The sequence below is a fragment of the Ascaphus truei genome, chromosome 5, assembly GCF_040206685.1.
Source record: "Ascaphus truei isolate aAscTru1 chromosome 5, aAscTru1.hap1, whole genome shotgun sequence".
NCBI classification, from domain to species: domain Eukaryota; kingdom Metazoa; phylum Chordata; class Amphibia; order Anura; family Ascaphidae; genus Ascaphus; species Ascaphus truei.
In genome coordinates, this window is record NC_134487.1 from 236,723,966 (window position 1) to 236,746,435 (window position 22,470).

Here is a 22,470-nt window from a genome sequence, read left to right on the forward strand (position 1 = left end):
TAAGCCTCTGGTTCCCTCCCTCTCCTTTTACGGGATTTTGAGATATTATGAGGATTTCTGGCTGAGTAGTGTGGGGCTCAGTGGTTATTATACCAGTAGTAGGTGAGACACCCAACTTATTTCAAGGCTACTTGTAAAATGCACCTTACCGGATTGTAAGGTGGGAGGTGATACTGGGTCAGTGCGTCTCTATGACGAGCATTGTCTCCACACAGATTCAGAAAGCGGGAATCTTATGCAGAGCCAGCAAGCATGACTGTGACCTGGCTGATCAGTGTGACGGAACCTCCACTGAGTGTCCGTCGGACCGCTTCCGAGTCAATGGCTTCCCATGCAGGAACAACCAGGGCTACTGCTACAATGGGAAGTGTCCGATTCTGCAGAGCCAGTGCTCTGTGCTGTGGGGAGCAAGTGAGTGAAACTCCATGACACTAATATATCACCCCATAAATACCATATCTCTGCATCACTGGCTCTGCGTTGTGGGAAGTGACTGACCCCATAACCCCAATATATTATACCCAACCCCACATATCACCCCATGTGACGTTACATACAGTAACACCCCCTAGTAGTTTAGACATATACACACGTATATGCATATATCAAGAGAGATACTCACACATACTCCGTGCCCTGATAGTAGCGGTGGAGGCGTGAGGCTCCTCCTCTCCTCTCTCTGCCATTACCGAACCCTTCCTCTTACTCCTCTTGCTTTTCCCTCTTTTGAGGCTCACACTGTCCAGCTTTTATCTCCTCTCCCTGTCCATGTGGCGGTCATCTATCGCCCACCTACCTCTACTTACCCCCCTTCTGTCTTTCTATATCACTTTGCATCCTGGCTCTCTTTCTTTCTTTCTTTCCTCAGACTCCTTTCCTCTCTCTGACCATCACCTCATCTCATTTTCTCTCTCTCTCTCACTTCTCCCCTTCCCCACCTTCATCTACCCCTCGTTTCTGCAGAGACCTGCACTCTATTAACCTACCAGCTTTTGATTGAACTTTACGCTCCTGCCTCTCCTCTCTCAGCTCTGCTCACGAGCCTGACAACATGGTCAGGAACTACAACTTTTCCCTATCCTCCTCTCTTGATCTACATGCCCCACTTTCTCTCTGCCTTTCTCGCCCTTCTAACCACAGACCCTGGCTAAATGTCCACACACGCATGCTGCGTTCCTGCACTCGTTACTCTGAACGCCTCTGGAGGAAATCTCACACTTTCGCAGACTTCCTTCACTACAAATTTATGCTATCCTGTTTTAACTCTGCCCTCTTTCAGGCAAAACAAATGTTCTTTTCTTCACTACATGTCTAACCCATGCCGACTCTTCTCTGTCTTTGACTCCCTACTCAGACCACCCTCTGCCGTCTGTTCTTCTTCCTATATCTCACCTCAAGTCCTTGTTGACTATTTCAAGGAAAAGGTGGAATCCATATGTCAGTATATCCCCTCTATATCCTCCTCCCATCCTACAACTCTTCCTAACTCTCCTCCTGCCTTCCTCAACTCTTTTTCTGCTGTCACACAGGAGGATGTATCATTGCTGATCTCCTCTTCTCCCTCTTCCACCTGCCCTCTTGACCCCATTCCCTCCCATCTTCTAAAACCTCTTGCTCCTACTATAATTCCTATGCTTACAAACATTTTTAACTCCTAACTCTACTCTTGAACCTTTCCCTCCTCCTTCAAACATGCAACAGTTATACCATTACATACTAACAGCAAGCTTGACCCTACCTGTCTGTCAGGAATCGGCGTTCTGCTCGCTTCCCACACAGAGCACTCCTTCTCCGCAGGGAGCCCTGGACACACAAAACAATCCTGCCTTACCGGCCTCCACGGCTCCTCGCCCCTGCCGCTGTCGCGGGATCACTCCCCTTGGCGATTCCTCTGCTCAGCGCCGGGCGCGCCCACGCCCTCCTGCACGCACACCTACACGCACGCCAGCCCCAGAGGTTATGTGCATGCATTCCCAGCTTACAGAGCACACGCCTAACAGAGCACTTTTAACCACTGCTCCTGCAGTGAGGCGTCGCCCCCAAGCATCACACAGTTCCATGCAAATCAAGGATTACACTCAGCTGGGCTGTAACACCTCACTCCTATCAGGGAAGACTCCTTGCAGTCCTCCAGGCCTGCCCCCTTTTCCCATTGGCCTGCCCAGCTTTATTATGCCTGTGCTTCCCATCACTCGTCGCTCGACATAGTCTCTGTATGGAAGTACTTCTGGATTCTCTCAGTGTTTTCACAGGTTCTGACGCGGCTTGTATGACTACCCCCTCTGGCTCTCGATCTCGGCACCCCTTGGACAACGCACACTCTGGTAACCCCTTGAACATGGCTTGGACTACGACCTATCTCCACTCTCCACTCCCTGACCTCGGCAAGGCATTCATCACTCTATCTCTACAACCGGTACCGGCAAGTATTGTCTACCTTACTACACCTGGCCTGGCAACGCTTCATACCACACTCCGGACACGCTCCCTTTGCTGCGGGTGCGTGTATTACCACTTCCCCCTTCAGCTCAGGGGACGGGTCTGGTCTGCGGGCAGCACCGGCGTAACATTATGTCGAGCACACAAGACGCAGACCAGACCGAACTACAGCAGATTCTCTCTAATCTGCTTCAGCAAAACCAGGCCATGGCGGATCAAATTGTGGCACTTACACGCCAGGTCGCAGTACTCTCAGACAGGGTACCGACCGCGACCCCGCCAGATGTAAGCCCCCACTCCGCAAGCGCAGTTAGCAGCTCAGATGTAAGGATTCCTCCCCCCAAGCCTTATGCAGGTGAACTGCAAGATTGTAGGGGTTTCCTAAAGCAGTTTGAAATGGCCCCCCATCTCTACAATACTGATCGCAAGAAGGTAGCCTACATTTATAACCTCCTCACTGGCAGCGCCCTGGCTTGGGCTTCCCCGGTTTGGGAGCAACGTTCTGACCTTACCCAAGATTACCCGGCATTTAAAGCCAAGTTTCAACGGGTATTCGATTCCCCCGCTCGTCGGGAGATGGCATCTGTTTCTCTCCTCCAGATCACTCGGGGACGGTGGATGGTGACACAGTATGCTGTGGAATTCCGGACTCTAGCAGCCGAGACTAACTGGGGACAAGAGGCTCTCGTCTCCGTATTCTGGCAAGGCCTGGCAGATCCCATCAAGGATGAACTCTCTCGCCAATCAAGGCCGGATCAACTGGAGGTCCTGTTTGATTTGGCCGTCCGAGTGGATCAACGCATCCAGGTACGCCGCTCAGAGCGTCAGCGCACTCGCTTCCATAACTTTCAAGTTCCGTTCCCCAGTACTCTCAGCAGCACTCCTGCTCCCCCAAGTACTACCACACCTCTTCGTCCTGCACTGGAGTTGCCAGAGCCAATGCAATTGGGGGTACAACGTATCCACACACCGATACGGCAGTTCCGCCATGCCGGGGGGATGTGTTTCTACTGCGGATCCATGGAACATCTGGTTCGGGAGTGTCCACTGTGTCCGGGAAACGGGAAACGGGAACACCCAGTGAGTACAGAGGGGCTCTCTCTGGGTGTAATGTCTCCACGTCCCCTTCAAAAAAATGAACTCCCTAAGAAACTTAGAAAAAACAGGATATTCAGCGCTCGTGCTGTGTGATGGTGTGGATGATCCCTTTGCAGCATGTACATAAAGCGTCTCCCCAGAAACTCTCAAATCTAGATGAACCCCCCTTAGAAAGGGGGGAAGGCACCCTGAAAAACAAGATAATAAAAAATGCACAAATGCGCACCAGGGATTAGTGGAAGGTAATTTATTAAAAATACACAAAAACTGAGGGGATCCAACCCCACCTCAGGACAGCTGTGCAGCTGAACGGCTAAGTACTACCAAGGAAAACACCTAATGGTGACTAAACCCTAAGCTGCACAGTATACAAATACAGTAAAATTTATATAAAAAACATGAAAGAAAAAAACAAACATGAAAACAACCTATCAACAGATTTGTATAGAAACCGCCATAGGGTTGGGCACTGGCAAGGGGAAACGGACACTCACACTGAGACAGTCAGCAGACTCACGGTGGCTGCACAGGATCCGGATCTCAGCACCGCGGAGATGGATAAAAGCGCTGCTGTTTCCTGCAGGCTCCGTCTCAGCTTACCAGCATACTGTACACGCGCAGGATGACCTGTCATGACCTCTACGCATTTCGTACCAAGTACTTCGTCAGGAGATCACGTACAGCGTCATCCGCGCGTATATATAGGCGGCAACTGATTGAAGAAACCAGCCCCCTCAGAGAAACACCCTCACTTTGCCTAATTGCTATGCTGATTGAAACACCTTGAAATAAGGTTACTAGGCAACAGGGTGTATAGCAACTCATGTGGGGGATGTGTGCAAGTATAAATTAATCATTGCACTCACCCCTATGAAAAAATACAGGAATAAGACCTCTAACAACATGAATAATATACTATGTAAACAAATCATGCTGAAACCTGTATATGAATAAAAGAAAAAAGAACAAATGATTAAATAAAAACAAATAAATATAAAAACATACATGAATGTTAATGCAAATAAATGTTAATAAATTCATTTTATTAAAAACGGAATACCTTATCTTAAAAAAGGAGTCAATTCAATTAATTCATTGAAACCATAGGGATGTCTGGTATGCATTTCATAAATCCAAAATTGCTCCCGTTTCAATAAATGATTATCTCTATTTCCCTGTATACTACCTAGTGATACACTTTCAAGTCCCTTAAATTTAATACAACCAGGTTCACTGTTATGCACTTCTTTAAAGTGTTTCAAAAGCGGAGTTAATGGCATACCCTTTGCTATTATTTTTGGTATGTTTTTAACATTTCTCAGGTGCTCTAACATGCGCATTTTAAACTTTAACTTTAAACTTTAAATCTTTTTGTCTTACCAATGTACTGTAAATTACAGCTACACTGTAAGGCATAGACCACATGCGTTGTCTGACAATTAATGAAACTTGTAATATTGTAGACTTTGTTAGTAACTCCTGATTTAACTGTTTTCCCTTGACAGATATGGTTACACGCTTTACACTTTCCGCATTTGTACGTGCCTTTAACTCCTAGGCGAGTTTTAATATCTCCAGATACGATGGCCTCTCTGGAGACTTGACTTGGAGCCAGAATGTGTTTAAGGTTAGGTGCTCGTTTGAACACTATCCCTGGTTTGGACTTTAGTTGGGGACCCAAAATGGGATCAGCTTTTAATATCCCCCAATGTTTTTGCAGAATTTTTCTAACATTGTAATGGGTATCACTAAATTGAGTAATAAATGCTGGGATTTTATTTTGTCTCTTCTCACTCTTTTTATGATGATATTTCATCAAAGATTTCCTAGGAATCCTTTCTAGTTTTTTGAGCGAAGAGTTTACTAAATCGCTATCATATTCTTTGTCTAGGAATCTTTTCTTTAAAAAGAAAGATTGTTCTTCATAATCCATAGCCTTAGAATCATTTCTCTTTAACCTGAGAAATTGATTAAAGGGAATATTTTGGACCCATCTCTTATCGTGACAACTAAATGGGTCTAAATATGAATTTACATTTGTAGCCTTAAAATGCGTTTTAGTATGTACAGTTTTGGCCTCAATGTAAATCTCTAAATCGAGATAATGAATGCTTACTGAGCTATTTTCACCACTAAATTTTAAATTAAAATCATTATTGTTCAGATTTGTGACAAACTCAAGATAGGAATCTTCTGTCCCCTCCCACACAATAATAATATCATCAATGTATCTCCTCCACAGCTTAAGCTGCGGAGGAGTACATCTAAAGATCACCAGAGACTCCCACTGTCCCATATACAAATTGGCGAATGACGGGGCAAATGTTGTGCCAATCGCCGTCCCCAAGATTTGCAAAAAATAGAGGGAATCAAACAAAAAATAATTGTGACTGAGGATGAACTCAATTGAGGATAAAATGAATTCAACCTGTGTAATGGGAAGTGTTTGTGGGGTCAATAAAAAGTGTCTAATTGCTTCTACCACTAGTGAGAAAGAAGGTTCCCATCGCACTCGTCGGTATCGATGGACGTCCTCTTACCCCGGCCCACATCTCCTTAGAGACGGCTCCCTTGCTTCTGTCTTCACATCTGCACAAGGAGACCTTAGTTCTCGATGCCATTGACGCTCCTGGGATACCCATCACCCTTGGTCTTCCTTTGCTACAGCTTAACAATCCTCTCATTGACTGGACTGCCTCCGCTCCCATTTCCTGGAGGTCGAGGTCAGGCGAGACTCATCAACTGCTGGCCAATACCTCTGTTCCCGAAGTTATTCTACCTTCCGTTTACCATCAATTCCGGGACGTTTTCAATAAGGTACAGTCAGACCTCTTGCCGTCACACAGGACTTACGATTGTCCAATCGATCTAGTTCCTGGTTACTCCCTACCCAAGTCCAAGACCTACAACTTGTCGTTACCAGAATCTCACGCTATGGATGAATATATCCAGGAGAATCTCAAGAAAGGCTTTATTCGTCACTCCAATTCCCCAGCAGGGGCTGGGTTTTTCTTCGTCAAGAAAAAGGACGGGTCGTTGAGGCCTTGCATCGACTACAGGGGTTTAAACCAGATAACTATTAAAAATCGTTACCCCCTTCCCCTTATTACCGAACTGTTCGATAAATTACAGGGGGCTAAGATTTTTTCCAAGTTGGATCTGCGTGGTGCCTATAACCTGGTGCGCATCAGGAAGGGGGATGAATGGAAGATGGCCTTCAACACGCATAGTGGACACTACGAATATCTGGTAATGCCTTTCGGCTTATGTAATGCTCCCGCTGTCTTCCAGGATTTCATCAACGACGTCTTTCGTAAGGTACTCAATATTTTTGTTATTGTATACTTGGATGATATCCTGATTTTTTCCAAAGATCTCCAGGACCATATACGCCACACCTCCTACGTACTTTCCCGTCTCCGTGAACACCATTTGTACGCCAAACTGGAGAAGTGCACCTTTCATATGACCTCTACTCCGTTCCTGGGGTATATCATTTCCGATGAGGGATTTATGATGGACTCCGGTAAACTTCAAGCAGTCACTGAATGGCCAAGACCCAATTCTCTCAAGGCCATACAACATTTTTTAGGGTTCGCTAATTACTATCGTAAGTTTATACGGAGTTTTTCCACCATTGTGGCACCCCTCACTGCGCTCACCAAAAAAGGAGCTGATCCTTCTGCTTGTTCATCCGAGGCCATCTCTGCCTTCGAGACACTCACCCCACGTGCGCTCAAAGCAAGACTCTCCGTCAAAAGCCTCAGGGTTTTCTGTTACCTCTAACAGTTCCCGACCGCCCCTGGTCCCACATTTTGATGGACTTCATCGTGGAGTTGCCCTGGTCCAGAGGAATGAACACTATCTTGGTGGTCGTGGACAGGTTCTTGAAGATGTCCCATTTCATTCCACTTAAAGCATTACCCACCTCCCCCGCCCTTGCTGATATCATTACGTAGCAAATTTTCCGGATTCATGGGATCCCTTTGTCCATTGTTTCTGACAAAGGTTCTCAGTTCATATCCAAATTTTGGAGAGCTTTCACGAAGAGATTGGGCATCTCTTTTTCTTTCTCTTCCTCCTATCATCCTCAGTCCAATGGACAAACGGAGAGAATCAATCAATCCCTGGAGAACTACCTGAGATGTTTTATATCCGAATTCCAGGATGATTGGGCTCAACTCCTCTCTTGGGCAGAGTATGCCGTCAATTCTGCAAAAAACGAGTCCACCCGGGTGTCACCCTTCTTTATAAATTATGGGTTCCACCCTCCCTGTCTTCCCATCCCCAACATTCCTTCTGGAGTACCAGCCGTAGATGAACGCATTTCTTCCCTTCAAACTGCATGGTCCAGGATTCAGTCTACCCTTCTCAACTCCTCCCGCAGATCGAAACTACAGGCCGATCGTCATCGTCATTCGGCACCCAGTTACAAACCAGGGGATTTGGTATGGCTCTCCTCTAAGAATATCCACCTCAAGGTACCATCTCCTAAACTGGCACCTAAGTTCCTGGGACCCATCCCTATTTGTGAACAAATCAATCCTGTGGCATTCTGGCTCCAACTACCACCCAGTATGAAGATTCCCAATGTCTATCATGTGTCCCTCTTAAAACCATTCATCTCCAGTCACTTCTTTCCGGATCAGACTCGTAAACCATTACTGTACAAAATAACGAGGAATACGAAGTTCACTCTCTTTTGGATTCTCACCTATCCAGGGGTCAGCTCCAGTTCTTGGTGCAGTGGGAGGGCTTTGGCCCTGAAGAGAGATCCTGGGTACCTTCAAAGGACATTCATGCCCCGGCCCTTCTTAAGTCCTTCAGGAAAAAGTTTCCAGAGAAACCGTTCTTGGACCGTCCTGAGGCCGTTCCTGAAGAGGGGGGTACTGTCAGGAATTGGCGTTCTCCTTGCTTCCCACACAGAGCACTCCCTCTCCGCACGGAGCCCCTGGACACACAAAACAATCCTGCCTTACCGGCCTCCACGGCTCCTCGCCCCTGCCGCCGTCGCGGGATCACTCCCCTCGGCGATTCCTCTGCACAGCGCCGGGCGCGCCCACGCCTTCCTGCACGCACACATACACGCACTCCAGCCCCAGACGTTATGTGCATGCATTCCCAGCTTACAGAGCACACGCCTAACAGAGCACTTTTAACCACTGCTCCTGCAGTGAGGCGTCGCCCCCAAGCATCACACAGTTCCATGCAAATCAAGGATTACACTCAGCTGGGCTGTAACACCTCCCTCCTATCAGGGAAGACTCCTTGCAGTCTTCCAGGCCTGCCCCCTTTTCCCATTGGCCTGCCCAGCTTTATTATGCCTGTGCTTCCCATCATTCGTCGCTTGACATAGTCTCTGTGTGGAAGTACTTCTGGATTCTCTCAGTGTTTTCACAGGTTCTGACGCGGCTTGTACGACTACCCCCTCTGGCTCTCGATCTCGGCACCCCTTGGACAACGCACACTCTGGTTACCCCTTGAACACGGCTTGGACTACGACCTATCTCCACTCTCCACTCCCTGACCTCGGCAAGGCATTCATCACTCTATCTCTAAAACCGGTACTGGCAAGTATTGTCTACCTTACTACACCTGGCCTGGCAACACTTCATACCACACTCCGGACACACTCCCTTTGCTGCGGGTGCGTGTATTACCACTTCCCCCTTCAGCTCAGGGGACGGGTCTGGTCTGCGGGAAGCACCGGCGTAATACTGTCTTTCTAAGGCCGTGCCTATATTGACAGCGACACGGCGGGTGTTGTAACCGTCGCCACCGGCGAAAGTTATGTTTCGCCGGGCGGCATGGTTGTGGGATTCCGACAATTTGATTTGTTCAGGGCCGTCACGTGACGCGACAGCCCTGAACAAATCAAATTTTGCCGGCAGCCAGTTTCCGCCACGGTGACGCCGCTTTGTCGCCTTCGTGCGCACTATAAGCGCACGCGGCGGAAATGTATTTGTTTTCGGGCACTATAAGCGCGGCCTAACTATCGTCCGGTCTCCCTCCTGCCTTTTGCATCTAAAACAGAACACACTAATAGTGCAATCCTGTCTGAAAAGACTAAAATAGTCCTAATACAAAGGTGCTCTCATGGTAATAATACAAACAGCTGAAATAAAAACCTAATAGTGGTGTGATAAAAGCTGATAAAACATATGAATCACAAACAGAGTCAGCACATCACTGTGGCAAGCTGACAGTAACAATGCAGCAAGGTATTAAAAATGCAGCAGTGACGATAAAAAACCACTCAGGGAAGATAGTGAGTGAAGGAAAAGTGTGTTTATGCACATGAAACCGCATCAGCGGTAGACAGTTGAAACTCATAGGAATACCCTGGGTAATACCCTGGCATGCAGCAAACAGACAGAGTAATGGTCAAAGGGAGTGTGATCCAACTGGCGTCGCCGGTAATTTGGAGGGTTTGCTGCGCCTTGCGTCCCCTCCGTTCTCCTCGATCGCAGCACTTCCGGGTACACCCCCTTCCTACTGGGAGCTCCACGTGATGGCTCCCAATCTCGGTCACAGCAGCAGCAGCAGCAACAGCCAATAATGCAAGGTTCTTCTCTCAATGCGTGACCACTTCCGCGTTTCGCCAGCAGCTTCGTCAGGAGAACAAGATGGTATTTGCTATCTGTCTGTTATACGTAAACCCCACCAATCCACTGCTCTCTATGATGTCGCAGCTCCAATCGGAGGCATACAAAAAATTACCTTATACATACTCTCTATCCCTAATAGACATACATTTTATAAATACTTTAATAAATAAGTTCATAATAAAACCACAGAAAATAATCCATAAAATATACTCAATCTAACCACATCACCTAAGACAAAAGAGAAAAACAAAATGTTAAAACATATATATAATTATACAGGCAAAACTTCAATATAAATATATAAAACGAATATGGGAGAGAACATTCACAGGAAATTATCATCCAGAGTGCTCAGACCATAGCTTCTAAAAACAAAGAAATCCTCAATAGGGAACAGATAAAAAGTGGAACAATTATAAAAAAGCAGCAATATCAATATCGATGTTAAGACCATGGGGCTCAAGGATCTTTAATTTAAAGACCCAGAAGCTCTCTCTCTGGATGAGTCTCCTGTCTCTATCCCCCCTCCAATGTTGTTCAACGCACTCTATTGCCCAAAATTTCAGGCCCGCTGGGTTAGCATTGTGTGCTTTTAAAAAATGTTTCGGCACACTATGCGTCATGATTTTCTTTCTAATATTATCTTTAGCAAGAAAAAAGAGAGGAAATACCCCTAGCAATGCTGACCAGGAAATGTCCATGTATTAGAGATGCCTATTATAACATATAAATCTGCATAATTTTCCAAACAAAGACAGTTTGTTGAACTCAGGACTCCAAAATCCACACACTGTTGTCCCTTTAAAACACCACTATCTGAGGACTCCCACTAGCCTGCAATAGGTATATCTTGTGTGGTAGTCAAAGTGGTTGTATGGGAACTGGATGATCACATAAATGAAGTAAGAAATATAATAAAGTACTGCTGACCATGTGGAGATCCTGGTGCTGTCGGCGTGCTCCAATGTTGTTCAACGCACTCTATTGCCCTAAATTTCAGGCCCGTTGGGTTAGCATTGTGTCCTTTTAAAAAATGTTTCGGCACACTATGCGTCGTGATTTTCTTTCTAATATTCCCTATATGTTCAAGAATGCGGACTCTGAGGGGTCTAATAGTTTTACCTACATATTGGAGGCAACAGGGGCACTCCAAAAGATACACTACAACATTTGTTCTACAGTTAGCAAATGTGCCCATTTTAAAACATTCTCCTGTTGTGTATGATTTGAAATCTGTTTTATCTACCGAAGCAAAGGCACATGCTTTGCACGAAGTGCATTTAAAAAAAAACTTTAGGTTTGTTAAGCCAGCCGTCATGTGTTTTAGTTTTAAAAGCACTTGGTGCTAGTTAATTTTTTAGATTCGGTGCCTTTTGAAATTGGATAAAGAAGTACAAGAGAACCTAGACAGTTTACAAATTAATTTTATAGAAGCTAAAACGAAAAAGTTTGAGAGAGATGAGGAAGACTATCTAAGAAGGAATTACAGAAATTGTAATACTGGTTGGCCCAGGTATAAGTACTCATGAATCCCCAGCAGCTCTCCCCAAAGCGTGCAGCTGTATCCAGGTCAGGAGAATCCAATGCAGTATGTGTGCAGCTCACAGCAGGGAAAATGAAGGAGAAGCAGGTCTGGAAAAAACATACTCATTAATGGGAAGCCATAAAATAGAGGGATGCAACCCTTCTACGCGTTTCGTGCAGGTTATGCACTTTATCAAGAAGTGTCATACATGATCCACAGAACATTTAAATACAGCTGACTGCCGTTTTGGCGCCAAAACCAATGACGTCACTAATTAGCATAAACCAATGGGCATCGCCTCCCTGACTCACGCGCTGAAAAATCAGGCCTCAGGGAGAGCCCCCACCAAAAAGCCTGGCCAATCCACAGCCCCAGGGAGCTATACTCACCTGTTGCTTATGGTAATAATAGCCAAGCACAGTAAAGGACTCCCCTCCGTCCCGTCGGCTCGCACATGCGCAGACGGACGAGACACTACCAACAGCATCCCATGCTGACAGCATGCGCGCATATCCAACACAGAGCACCAGATGGCAAACTGGTGAATAAAAGCGCACGCAGCTCCCCTGCATCAGGAGCTATGGGAGAGTAACAATGGTCACAGTAAAAAAACAACATTCAGCAGTCAGCAACACAATACAGTACACAAGGTAAACAACTATCTAATAAAGAAAACAATATATTTAAAAGTATATTCCTATACATAATGTAAAAACACATGTGCAACCGCCTTGCTGAAACAGAGGTCATAATCATAATAATACATTTTAAATATAGTGTATTAACAAATGGAAGTGTGAGTATATTACCCAGAAAGGAGTAAAGAAAACATTGATATCTATTACATCATATTTAGATGAGCAGTAAAGATAGCTAACATCAGGATCTCTTAATATTAAATTCTTTCAAATCCACAACGTCTCAGACTTTGTAGAATCAATATATGCAGTGTTCAGAATTATTCTGCATATATATTATTTACTTATCCACATCAAGATTCCACATAACCAAGATATGACTAAAGCCACACAGTAAGAAATATGTGCATCATATTGAGACATAAATGATAATAATATTTAAGTTACTATCTTAATTATCATAATAAATACATAACATCTACCTGCAATGATATTGGTATGTGTCTCAAAAGATGCACAATATTAACAAGGCAATGTATTACATTAAATCAATTTAGGTCAAAATAAAACATAATATCATAAATATCCCAACAACACTTAGAACCATAGAATCCAAAATGAACCTTCAAAATTCCTATATTAATAGAATAAATTGTATATCAATTCATATATTTGAATTAAGACACCTATCAATAGAAAAATCTATTTTGAAAAATACAAATTAAGAAAATGATGATCTATTTTAGAAAACGATTAATATTCCATTCTATATTAATCCCATCAGGGAATCGGGGTTTTAACATGAAAATCCAATACGATTCTCTACAATCTAAAGTCTTGACTATATCACCCCATCTCTCCCTTCTGGTGATCCTCTCTATGCCACTGAAGGAAAAGTTATCAAGACCCCCCTCTCTACATTCGGAAAAGTGTTTAGATACAGGATGCTGTAGATCTTTTTTCTTGATAAGTCTGCAGTGCTCCTGCATCCTGATCTTAAGAGCCCTCATGGTCCTACTCACGTATCTCTTCCCACAGCCACAGCTAATAAGATAAACTACATACTGTAAGAAGTATTGCAATTAATAAAGCTGTTAATGTTAAAGCGTTTATGTGGACTGTGGGAAAAGATACACTTCCATGGCCTCATAAACTTGAACATATTACAATGATTACATCTAAATGATCCCCTAGTGGCAAAGGTATTGGGATTCGCAACAGGAGTAGAAATGACACTTGGAGAAATAAAAGTTGCTAAAGTCTTCGCTTTTCAGTATACAAATTTTGGTTCGTCCTCAGTGTACTCACGCAGTATAGGGTCCATACGCAATAATCCCCAATGTTTGTTGATAATCCTATTAACCTGGCCACTCGCTTTATTGTATTGCGAGATAAACAAAGGGCATGTTTTACCTCCATCCTTGGTACCATCACTATTTGTCCCCGTATCAGTATTCACAAACCGTTTCCTGGGACCGCCATCCCTCATTCTGGACTCATTCAAAGGAAGCAATGTACTCCTATCAATATTCAAAACCTCTTGTTGTTTGGATTGAAGGATCACCCGATTATAGCCTCTTTCTACGAATCAGTTGGTCAATTCCTCAGACTGAGCAACAAAATCACTGAGAGAGGAGCAATTCCTCCTCAGCTTGAGGTGCTGACCCTTGGGTATCCCTGTAATAACTGATCTTGGATGACAGCTGTTTGCTCTAAGGAAAGAATTCCTGGAATTAATCTTCTTATAAACATCTGTTTGTATTTTATCATTCATATCTATGTACAGCAGATTTTCCAGGAAGCTAATGTGATGTGCATTGTGATTGGTCGTGAATTTAATATCTAGATTGTTGTCATTAACATAATCAAAAAATGCTCTCAACGTGTCAGTGCTCCCGTGCCAAATAATAAGCAAGTCGTCAATAAAACGCTTGTAAAAAATAATATTGTGTCTACATACTAGTCTATAGTGCTACTATAAATAAAATAATTTTCCCACCACCCCATAAATAAGTTGGCATAGGAGGGGGCGAAACTTGTCCCCATTGCCATCCCCCAAAGTTGTAAATAAAACCTGTGCTTAAAAAGAAAATAATTGTGAGTGAGAAGAAAAAGAATTGATTCCATAATAAATGTAGTCATAAGAATGAAGCTTGAAAAGAGTGAAAAAACAGGCGCTACTTCGTGAATGAAATTATAGAATGTGATAGAAAAGTGGTACAGATAAGATATATAATCCAACCCCTTGCTCAAACCTCACTGGTGGGACCTGTGTCACGGGTTCCAAAGGTTAAGTATTGCTCAAAACATCCAGGGGGAGCATGTGGGGAGATAAGAGAACAATATATACAATTTAAGTGCAGACGTCTGGTGTTATATGGTTATAAAAGCTATGTCTTGGCTCTTATGGTTGATCTACTCACAGGAGCAAGGTGATATAATGAGCAGTTGGCAAATAGGGTTGCCACCCTTGAAGATATCTGTGGATGGTACCCCCCTAACGATTCTCCGTCAGCAGAGTATATATAGAGAGAGGGAAAAGACTACATAGTGCGATCAAAATGATATTTTATATTTGAAAAACACAATAAAAATGCGCACTTACAATTTGAATAAAAGTTAAAAGCATATATCACAATAAGTGAATGGAGGATCTCCCGAAACAGCTACCCGCCTCCTTCAGGTCAGTCTGCTGGCTTCTGCTGCTCTGCGTCCTGGACCGGAGCTTCCTTCTGCGCGCTCGTCTGCAAGATGTGACGTCACTGCATTCAGAGCTGCTTCTACGGATCGTCTCCAAGACCAAAATTGGTCCACTGGTATAACTCTACGCGTTTCGCCTCAGCTACCAAACTGTGTCTCGGCTTCGTCAGGAGTATAAGCTGTGTACTATTGGCGGCTATTTATACATGTTCTATCAATTAAAAATGGCTTAATTGACCATGATTGCACTGGGGAGTCATTATTGGATACAGATAAGGATATAGTAATTTGGTAAACATGGGTACAGATATCACATTGAGGCATAGGTGGATTACACTCTATTCATTACACACAGTATGTTTGACAATATTGATTAAATAACAATTCAACCCTTAGTAGGTTTTATGACATGTCACCAGAGAAATGCTCATAATTGCTGATGTTTAGCACTGCAGGCATATCAAGTGCACAATGCTTATAAAAAAGTAAAAAAGTTGAAAAACCCATGATACAAATGGGAGGGAAAATAAGAATTTATAATATATTAGATGCTAATACTGGCCCAATTAGTTAGAGGGAATTGATAACAGGATAATGTATTCTAGAGCTTTATAGGTAGTTAGCAGAAGTGATGGCAAACCACTTTGCCTCTATCTAATAGAAGGTCAAAAAAGAGACTATTGAGGTTTTTTCAAAAGATGTCATTGGTCATCAAAAAATGTGTAATTAGACACTTAAAGCCATGTTGGGTAATATATAACTCATACATAATTGTGAGTAAGTGTTCTTAACTCATATCTAATTCTTAGATAGTTAAAGGGTAGGGCTGATGTTGTTGTGCTTATTGATCACATAAACATTAAAAGGAGATGTGTTGCAGTGATCGAAAATGTGACTGGGGGTGATTTATTGAGCAAACCATTACAGTGACATATCATTTACATATATTAGTGCATATAGAATATATGTGTAGCTAACAAAGACATATTTAAGATATTGATAGCCATTTCTTGAGGTAGATCTGAAACGAAAAGCAGGTGAGAGCAACGAGGGAGCAGAGGCAAAAAACAGTTTATACATTGACAGATATTTTAATTCAGAAAGGGGGTGATGTCTATCTCAGCATTTAGTCCTCTTGGGGCTAGTGTTTTGAGACGATGAATCCAAAAGGTTTCTCGTTTCAAGAGTTCTAAACCCCTATCACCCCCCCTCCAATGGGGTAATACATGTTCAATGGCTTTGAAGGTTAGGCATGTAGGTTCCCCACCATGAAATTCAGTAAAATGATTAGGAATACTATGATTAGTTAGTTTCTTATGGGTCTAATTGTTTTACCAATGTATTGTAACTTGCAGGAACATTCAATCATGTATATTACATGGTCTGTTCTGCAAGTCATGGAAGTATTGATGTTAAAGACCTCACCCGTGACATTAGAACTGAACTTAGTTTGTTCTGTGGATTTGAACCTACATGCCCTACAGGTGGAACAACCAAAAAAGCCTTTTTTATTCAGCCACCCATTGTTCTTAGATTTGTTGTCCCTGAGCGCACTGGGAGCTAGTTTGTTCTTGAGATTGCTTGCTTTAGTGAAGATTACATTGGGCTTATCTGGGATATTTGGGCCCAGAATGGGATCGTTTTTTAGGATCTCCCAATGTTTCATAATGATCTTTCTTATTTTCCCAGCATCTCTACTATATCCTGTCAGGAATGCATAGTCAAATTTGTTGTTCCTTGCTCTATCTTTTTGTTTAGGTATCAGTAAATTGCCTCTATGAACTTCCCTCGGCCTTCTTTCTAGCTAGTTCTATTTTCTCCTCAGAGTATTGTTTATCCAGAAATCTATCTTTAATTTTTTCTGATTGATTGTGATATTGTTCAATGTCAGTACAATTTCTTCTGATTCTGGTAAATTGACTGGATGGGACATTGTCCATCCATCTTGGTAAATGGCAGCTGTCTCGTCTGATGAAATTGTTTTTATCTATCTCTTTGAAATATGTCTTTGTTTTTATAACATCATCTTCGATATATATATTCAAATCAAGAAAGTTAATGTGTTGGTGACTCCATTCACTCGTGAATTTTAGATTATAAGTGTTGGTATTCATATTATCAATAAATTTTAACAAAGTGTTTTCACCACCCCCCCAAATAAAAATGATATCATCTATGTAGCGGCGATAGAGGACAAGACTCGCACCAAGCTCACCCCCCATCCAGATGTTATGCTTCTCCCAATCTGAGACAAACAGATCTGCTAACTACCTATAAAGCTCTAGAATACATTATCCTGTTATCAATTCCCTCTAACTAATTGGGCCAGTATTAGCATCTAATATATTATAAATTCTTATTTTCCCTCCCATTTGTATCATGGGTTTTTCAACTTTTTTACTTTTTTATAAGCATTGTGCACTTGATATGCCTGCAGTGCTAAACATCAGCAATTATGAGCATTTCTCTGGTGACATGTCATAAAACCTACTAAGGGTTGAATTGTTATTTAATCAATATTGTCAAACATACTGTGTGTAATGAATAGAGTGTAATCCACCTATGCCTCAATGTGATATCTGTACCCATGTTTACCAAATTACTATATCCTTATCTGTATCCAATAATGACTCCCCAGTGCAATCATGGTCAATTAAGCCATTTTTAATTGATAGAACATGTATAAATAGCCGCCAATAGTACACAGCTTATACTCCTGACGAAGCCGAGACACAGTTTGGTAGCTGAGGCGAAACGCGTAGAGTTATACCAGTGGACCAATTTTGGTCTTGGAGACGATCCGTAGAAGCAGCTCTGAATGCAGTGACGTCACATCTTGCAGACGAGCGCGCAGAAGGAAGCTCCGGTCCAGGACGCAGAGCAGCAGAAGCCAGCAGACTGACCTGAAGGAGGCGGGTAGCTGTTTCGGGAGATCCTCCATTCACTTATTGTGATATATGCTTTTAACTTTTATTCAAATTGTAAGTGCGCATTTTTATTGTGTTTTTCAAATATAAAATATCATTTTGATCGCACTATGTAGTCTTTTCCCTCTCTCTATATATACTCTGCTGACGGAGAATCGTTAGGGGGGTACCATCCACAGATATCTTCAAGGGTGGCAACCCTATTTGCCAACTGCTCATTATATCACCTTGCTCCTGTGAGTAGATCAACCATAAGAGCCAAGACATAGCTTTTATAACCATATAACACCAGACGTCTGCACTTAAATTGTATAAGAATGACGCTACCTGGACACTCTATGAAATGGCGAACAGCCGTCATCCCCAGATCGTGTTGTATAATTGAGTACAGGGAGACTACATCCATGGTTACTCACAAAAAATCTTGATCCCATGATATATCCCTTAATTGCGTTAATAAGTCTCCTGAGTCCAAAATTAAAGACGGCAAGGCCCTGACGAAAGGCTGTAGATAAGCATTCACATAACGGGACAAACCATCTCCCAAAGATCCTATGCTAGAGACTATTGGCCGACCTGGGGGGTCAACCAATGTCTTATAGATCTTTGGGAGATGGTGGTAGATTGGAACCACTGGATGAGGATCAACTATAAAGCCTATTTCATCTTTAGACAGTATATGGGTTGCTGACCCCAGATCAATTAGCTCAAGGAGTTCTTTCATAAAGCCATCTGTGGGATCCCGTGGTAGTACAGAGTAGGAGGACACATCCCCAAGTTGGCGGAAAGCTTCCCTGAAGTAGTCTGTCCTACTCTGGACCACCACAGCACCCACCTTGTCGGCGTTTTTAATAACCAGCATAGGATTATCCTGAAGTGTCTTGATGGCCAATCGCTCATCCTTACTGAGATTATCATAACCTAATTGAGAAAAGGAAAAACCCTGGGCCAAGAGTCTAAGGTCACGAACAACCAAATTCTCGAACATGGAGAGATAGGGACTCACAAAGGTGGGATAAAAAACAGATCTCTCTTTGAGTTTGAACCCCCAATTCCCAAAGTGTCATAGTTTGGGATTCATCTATGGTATTGCCTTGTTCTAGAAGATCTTCCATATCCCTAAGAGCACAGAAATCACGAAAAGAATCCACAGTATCTAGAGGGGAAGAGGGAGGATTAGGTAAATCAGGTATAGTCTCAACAGAGTCTTGTAATTTTTATTATTTTTGAAGGCACAGCCAAGATACAGCTTATGAACATTACTGCGTCATGCAATATCAATAACATATGTGCATCTTAGCAGGATGCAAACATTAAGCGAAGTTTAACAGGGTGGTATAAACTAAGAAAATATACAACAAGTATTACATAATATAAATTAAATAATATAGGACAATGGAGAGGGGGTAGGGGGAAGACAGGGAGGGGTGGGGGAGGGAAGAGGGGGCCATGAACTCCTACTAAATCTGTGGCTCCTGAGTTTATAAATCCGCGTTGGTGGAGATCGAGAGTAGTGTAATGCTAGTATATTGATCCGTAAGCTCCAGTAGCCCTCCAGACTGTGGACTTTCGTTATCGTTATAGCAGGATCAGGGGGTCCCTGAGCATTAATTATTTCTGGCTCAGGGAACCCCCTGCTCACTGTACAATATTATTAAAATACAGAAATGCTGCTTCATTACCGTAGCACATAGCCGCTAAGGTAAGGAACGAGTGTTTATTTATATATGTTTTTTATTCATACTGTAGATGTGCAGAGGGTCTCCGGAGCAGAAACGTTTTGGTTTTAGGTCTGGGGACCCCCTGCTTCCCGAGATACAGGCCCCTTTAGGGGGTGCCGGTATCCCTCTGCTTTGTTTACAGGCCGCGATCACGTGATCGGGACCTTTAAACGCAGAGGGATACCGGCATCTCATAAAGGTGGCTGTATCTCGGGGAGCAGGGGGTCCCCAGACCTGAAACCAACGCGGTTCAGCTCCGGAGACCCTCTGCACATCTACACTATCAATAAAATTTTATTTTAAATAATTTTTTATGTGCCGATGTTTGCACAGAGAGAGCAGCGGTTCTCTCTCTGCTGCAAACACATCTCGCCAGGGGACGGCCTATAGTATCATTGATGTGCATATACAGTACTGTATGTGTATGTTAGGGGTTATAGGGGTTGTTGTTATACAGTATATACTGTATATATACAGTATATACTGCATTACAATTCATGAATTTCTCGGCTTCAAAGACAACAGCTCGCAAACGCCCCCATGCGTTTTTACACGGCATTGCAGTATTGCAGCCAGCCGGAATAAAATGCTTAAATCACAGCCGCGGAAATAACGCTATACACCCCGGGAGAAAATGATACAAAACCGCACATCACCGGGATACTCTGAAATTCGTGGAGCTAGCCAAGTAAGAATAAAGTTGGTCGCCAGTGTATATACGTACACACACACTCTAGATATATATATATATATATATATATATATATATATATACTAGCTGAGAGCCCCGGCGTTGCCTGGGATGTTTGTGGTGTGGGTGTGGCATTTGGGTGGGGAGTGGTCCACGCGGCCCATGTGCGGTGGTAGTGCTGCTGTGGCTGTACTGATGGTGATTGTATTGGTGTGCTGATTTGGGAGGGTTTGGTGCTGATGTGGGGGTGCGGATGTGGGTGTGCCGATGGGGGAGGTGCAAAGGTGGCGATGTGTGGGTGCTGATGGTGTTGATGGGGGCTGGGAATGGTCGGTATCCCATGCCAGTGTGCTGGGGGGGCATGGGATACCGGTGTGCTGATGTGGTGGTGCTGGGGTGTGTGTGTGTATACATGTTTGTGTGTATACATTGTATGTGTGTGTGTGTATACATGTGTGTGTGTGTATGTGTACGTGTGTGTGTATACACGTGTGTGTGTATGTGTATACACGTGTGTGTGTATACACGCATGTGTGTGTATACACGTGTGTGTGTGTGTATACATGTGTGTGTATACACATGTGTGTGTGTATACATTGTGTGTATGTATATATTGTGTGTGTGTATACGTGTGTGTGTGTATACACATATGAGTGTATACACGTGTATACATGTTTGTGTGTGTGTATACATGTTTGTGTGTATACATTGTATGTGTGTGTGTGTGTGTGTGTGTACATTTGTGTGTGTGTACACATGTTTGTGTGTGTATACACATGTGTGTGTATACACGTGTGTGTGTGTGTGTATACGTGTGTGTGTGTATACATGTGTGTGTGTGTGTGTGTATACATGTGTATGTGTGTATACATGTGTGTGTGTGTATACATGTGTGTGTATATACATGTGTGTGTATATACATGTGTGTGTACACATGTGTGTGTGTGTACACATGTGTGTGTGTATACACATGTGTGTGTATACACGTGTGTGTGTGTGTGTGTGTGTGTGTGTGTGTGTGTGTGTGTATACATGTGTGTGTGTATACATGTGTGTGTGTATACATGTGTGTGTATACATGTGTGTGTGTATACATTATGTGTATGTATACCTGTGTGTATACGTGTGTGAGTGTATACGTGTGTGTGTGTGTGTACATGTGTGTGTGTGTATGTCTCCATGTGTGTGTGTGTATGTCTCCATGTGTGTGTGTGTATGTCTCCATGTGTGTGTGTACGTGTACATGTGTGTGAGTATACGTGTACATGTGTGTGTACGTGTCTACGTGTACATGTGTGTGTACGTGTACATGTGTGTGTGTGTGTGTGTGTCTACGTGTACATGTGTGTGTGTCTATGTGTACGTGTGTGTGTGTCTACGTGCGTGTGTGTACGTGTGTGTGTGTGTACGTGTGTGTGTACGTGTGTGTCTATGTGTGTGTGTGTGTGTGTGTGTCTACGTGTGTGTGTTTGTGTATACATGTGTGTGTTTGTGTCTACGTGTGTGTGTTTGTGTATACGTGTGTGTGTGTATACGTGTGTGTGTGTCTACGTCTGTGTGTGTGTGTGTGTGTGTGTCTACGTGTGTGTGTGTGTGTCTGTGTCCCTGTGTGTCCTTTGGCCCGTGACTCCGCCTCAGGGAAGGGGGGGGTGGGGGGGGAGGTGGTGGGAAGGGAGGGGGGTGGGGGGGGAGGTGGTGGGAAGGGGGGGAGGTGGTGGGAAGGAGCGGGGTGGGGGGGAAGGGGAGGTGGGGGGGAGGTGGTGGGTGGGTGGGAGGTGGTGGGAAGGGGGGGGAGGTGGTGGGGAGTTGGGAAGGGGGGGTGGGGGAGGTGGGAAGGGGGGTAGAGGTGGTGAGGAGGTGGTGGGAGGTTGTAAGGGGGGAGTGAAGGGAAGGTGAAGGGGGGGTGAAGGTGGGGGTGGAGGGGAGGTGAAGGGTGGGGGTGGAGGGGAGGTGAAGGGTGGGGGTGGAGGGGAGGTGAAGGGGGGGGTGGAGGGGAGGTGAAGGGTGGGGGTGGAGGGGAGGTGAAGGGGGGGTGGAGGGGAGGTGAAGGGGGGGGTGGAGGGGAGGTGAAGGGGGGGGGGGGTGGAGGGGAGGTGAAGGGGGGGTGGAGGGGAGGTGAAGGG

General features: G+C 44.0%; 1 protein-coding gene across 5 annotated transcripts in view; it reads left to right on the top strand.

The window, feature by feature from the left end:
- LOC142495794 (zinc metalloproteinase-disintegrin-like VMP-III) overlaps positions 1 to 22,470 on the top strand; it is a 240,258-nt gene that overhangs the window by 87,475 nt on the left and 130,313 nt on the right. For all 5 annotated transcript variants that reach the window (XR_012801815.1, XM_075601762.1, XM_075601761.1 and 2 more), the window contains one exon: positions 216 to 411. Coding sequence is in view for 4 of the 5 variants with exons in the window: in XM_075601762.1 (XP_075457877.1) it covers positions 216 to 411 (196 nt within the window). In the remaining variant the exon portion in view is untranslated. The remainder of the gene's footprint in view (positions 1 to 215; positions 412 to 22,470) is intronic.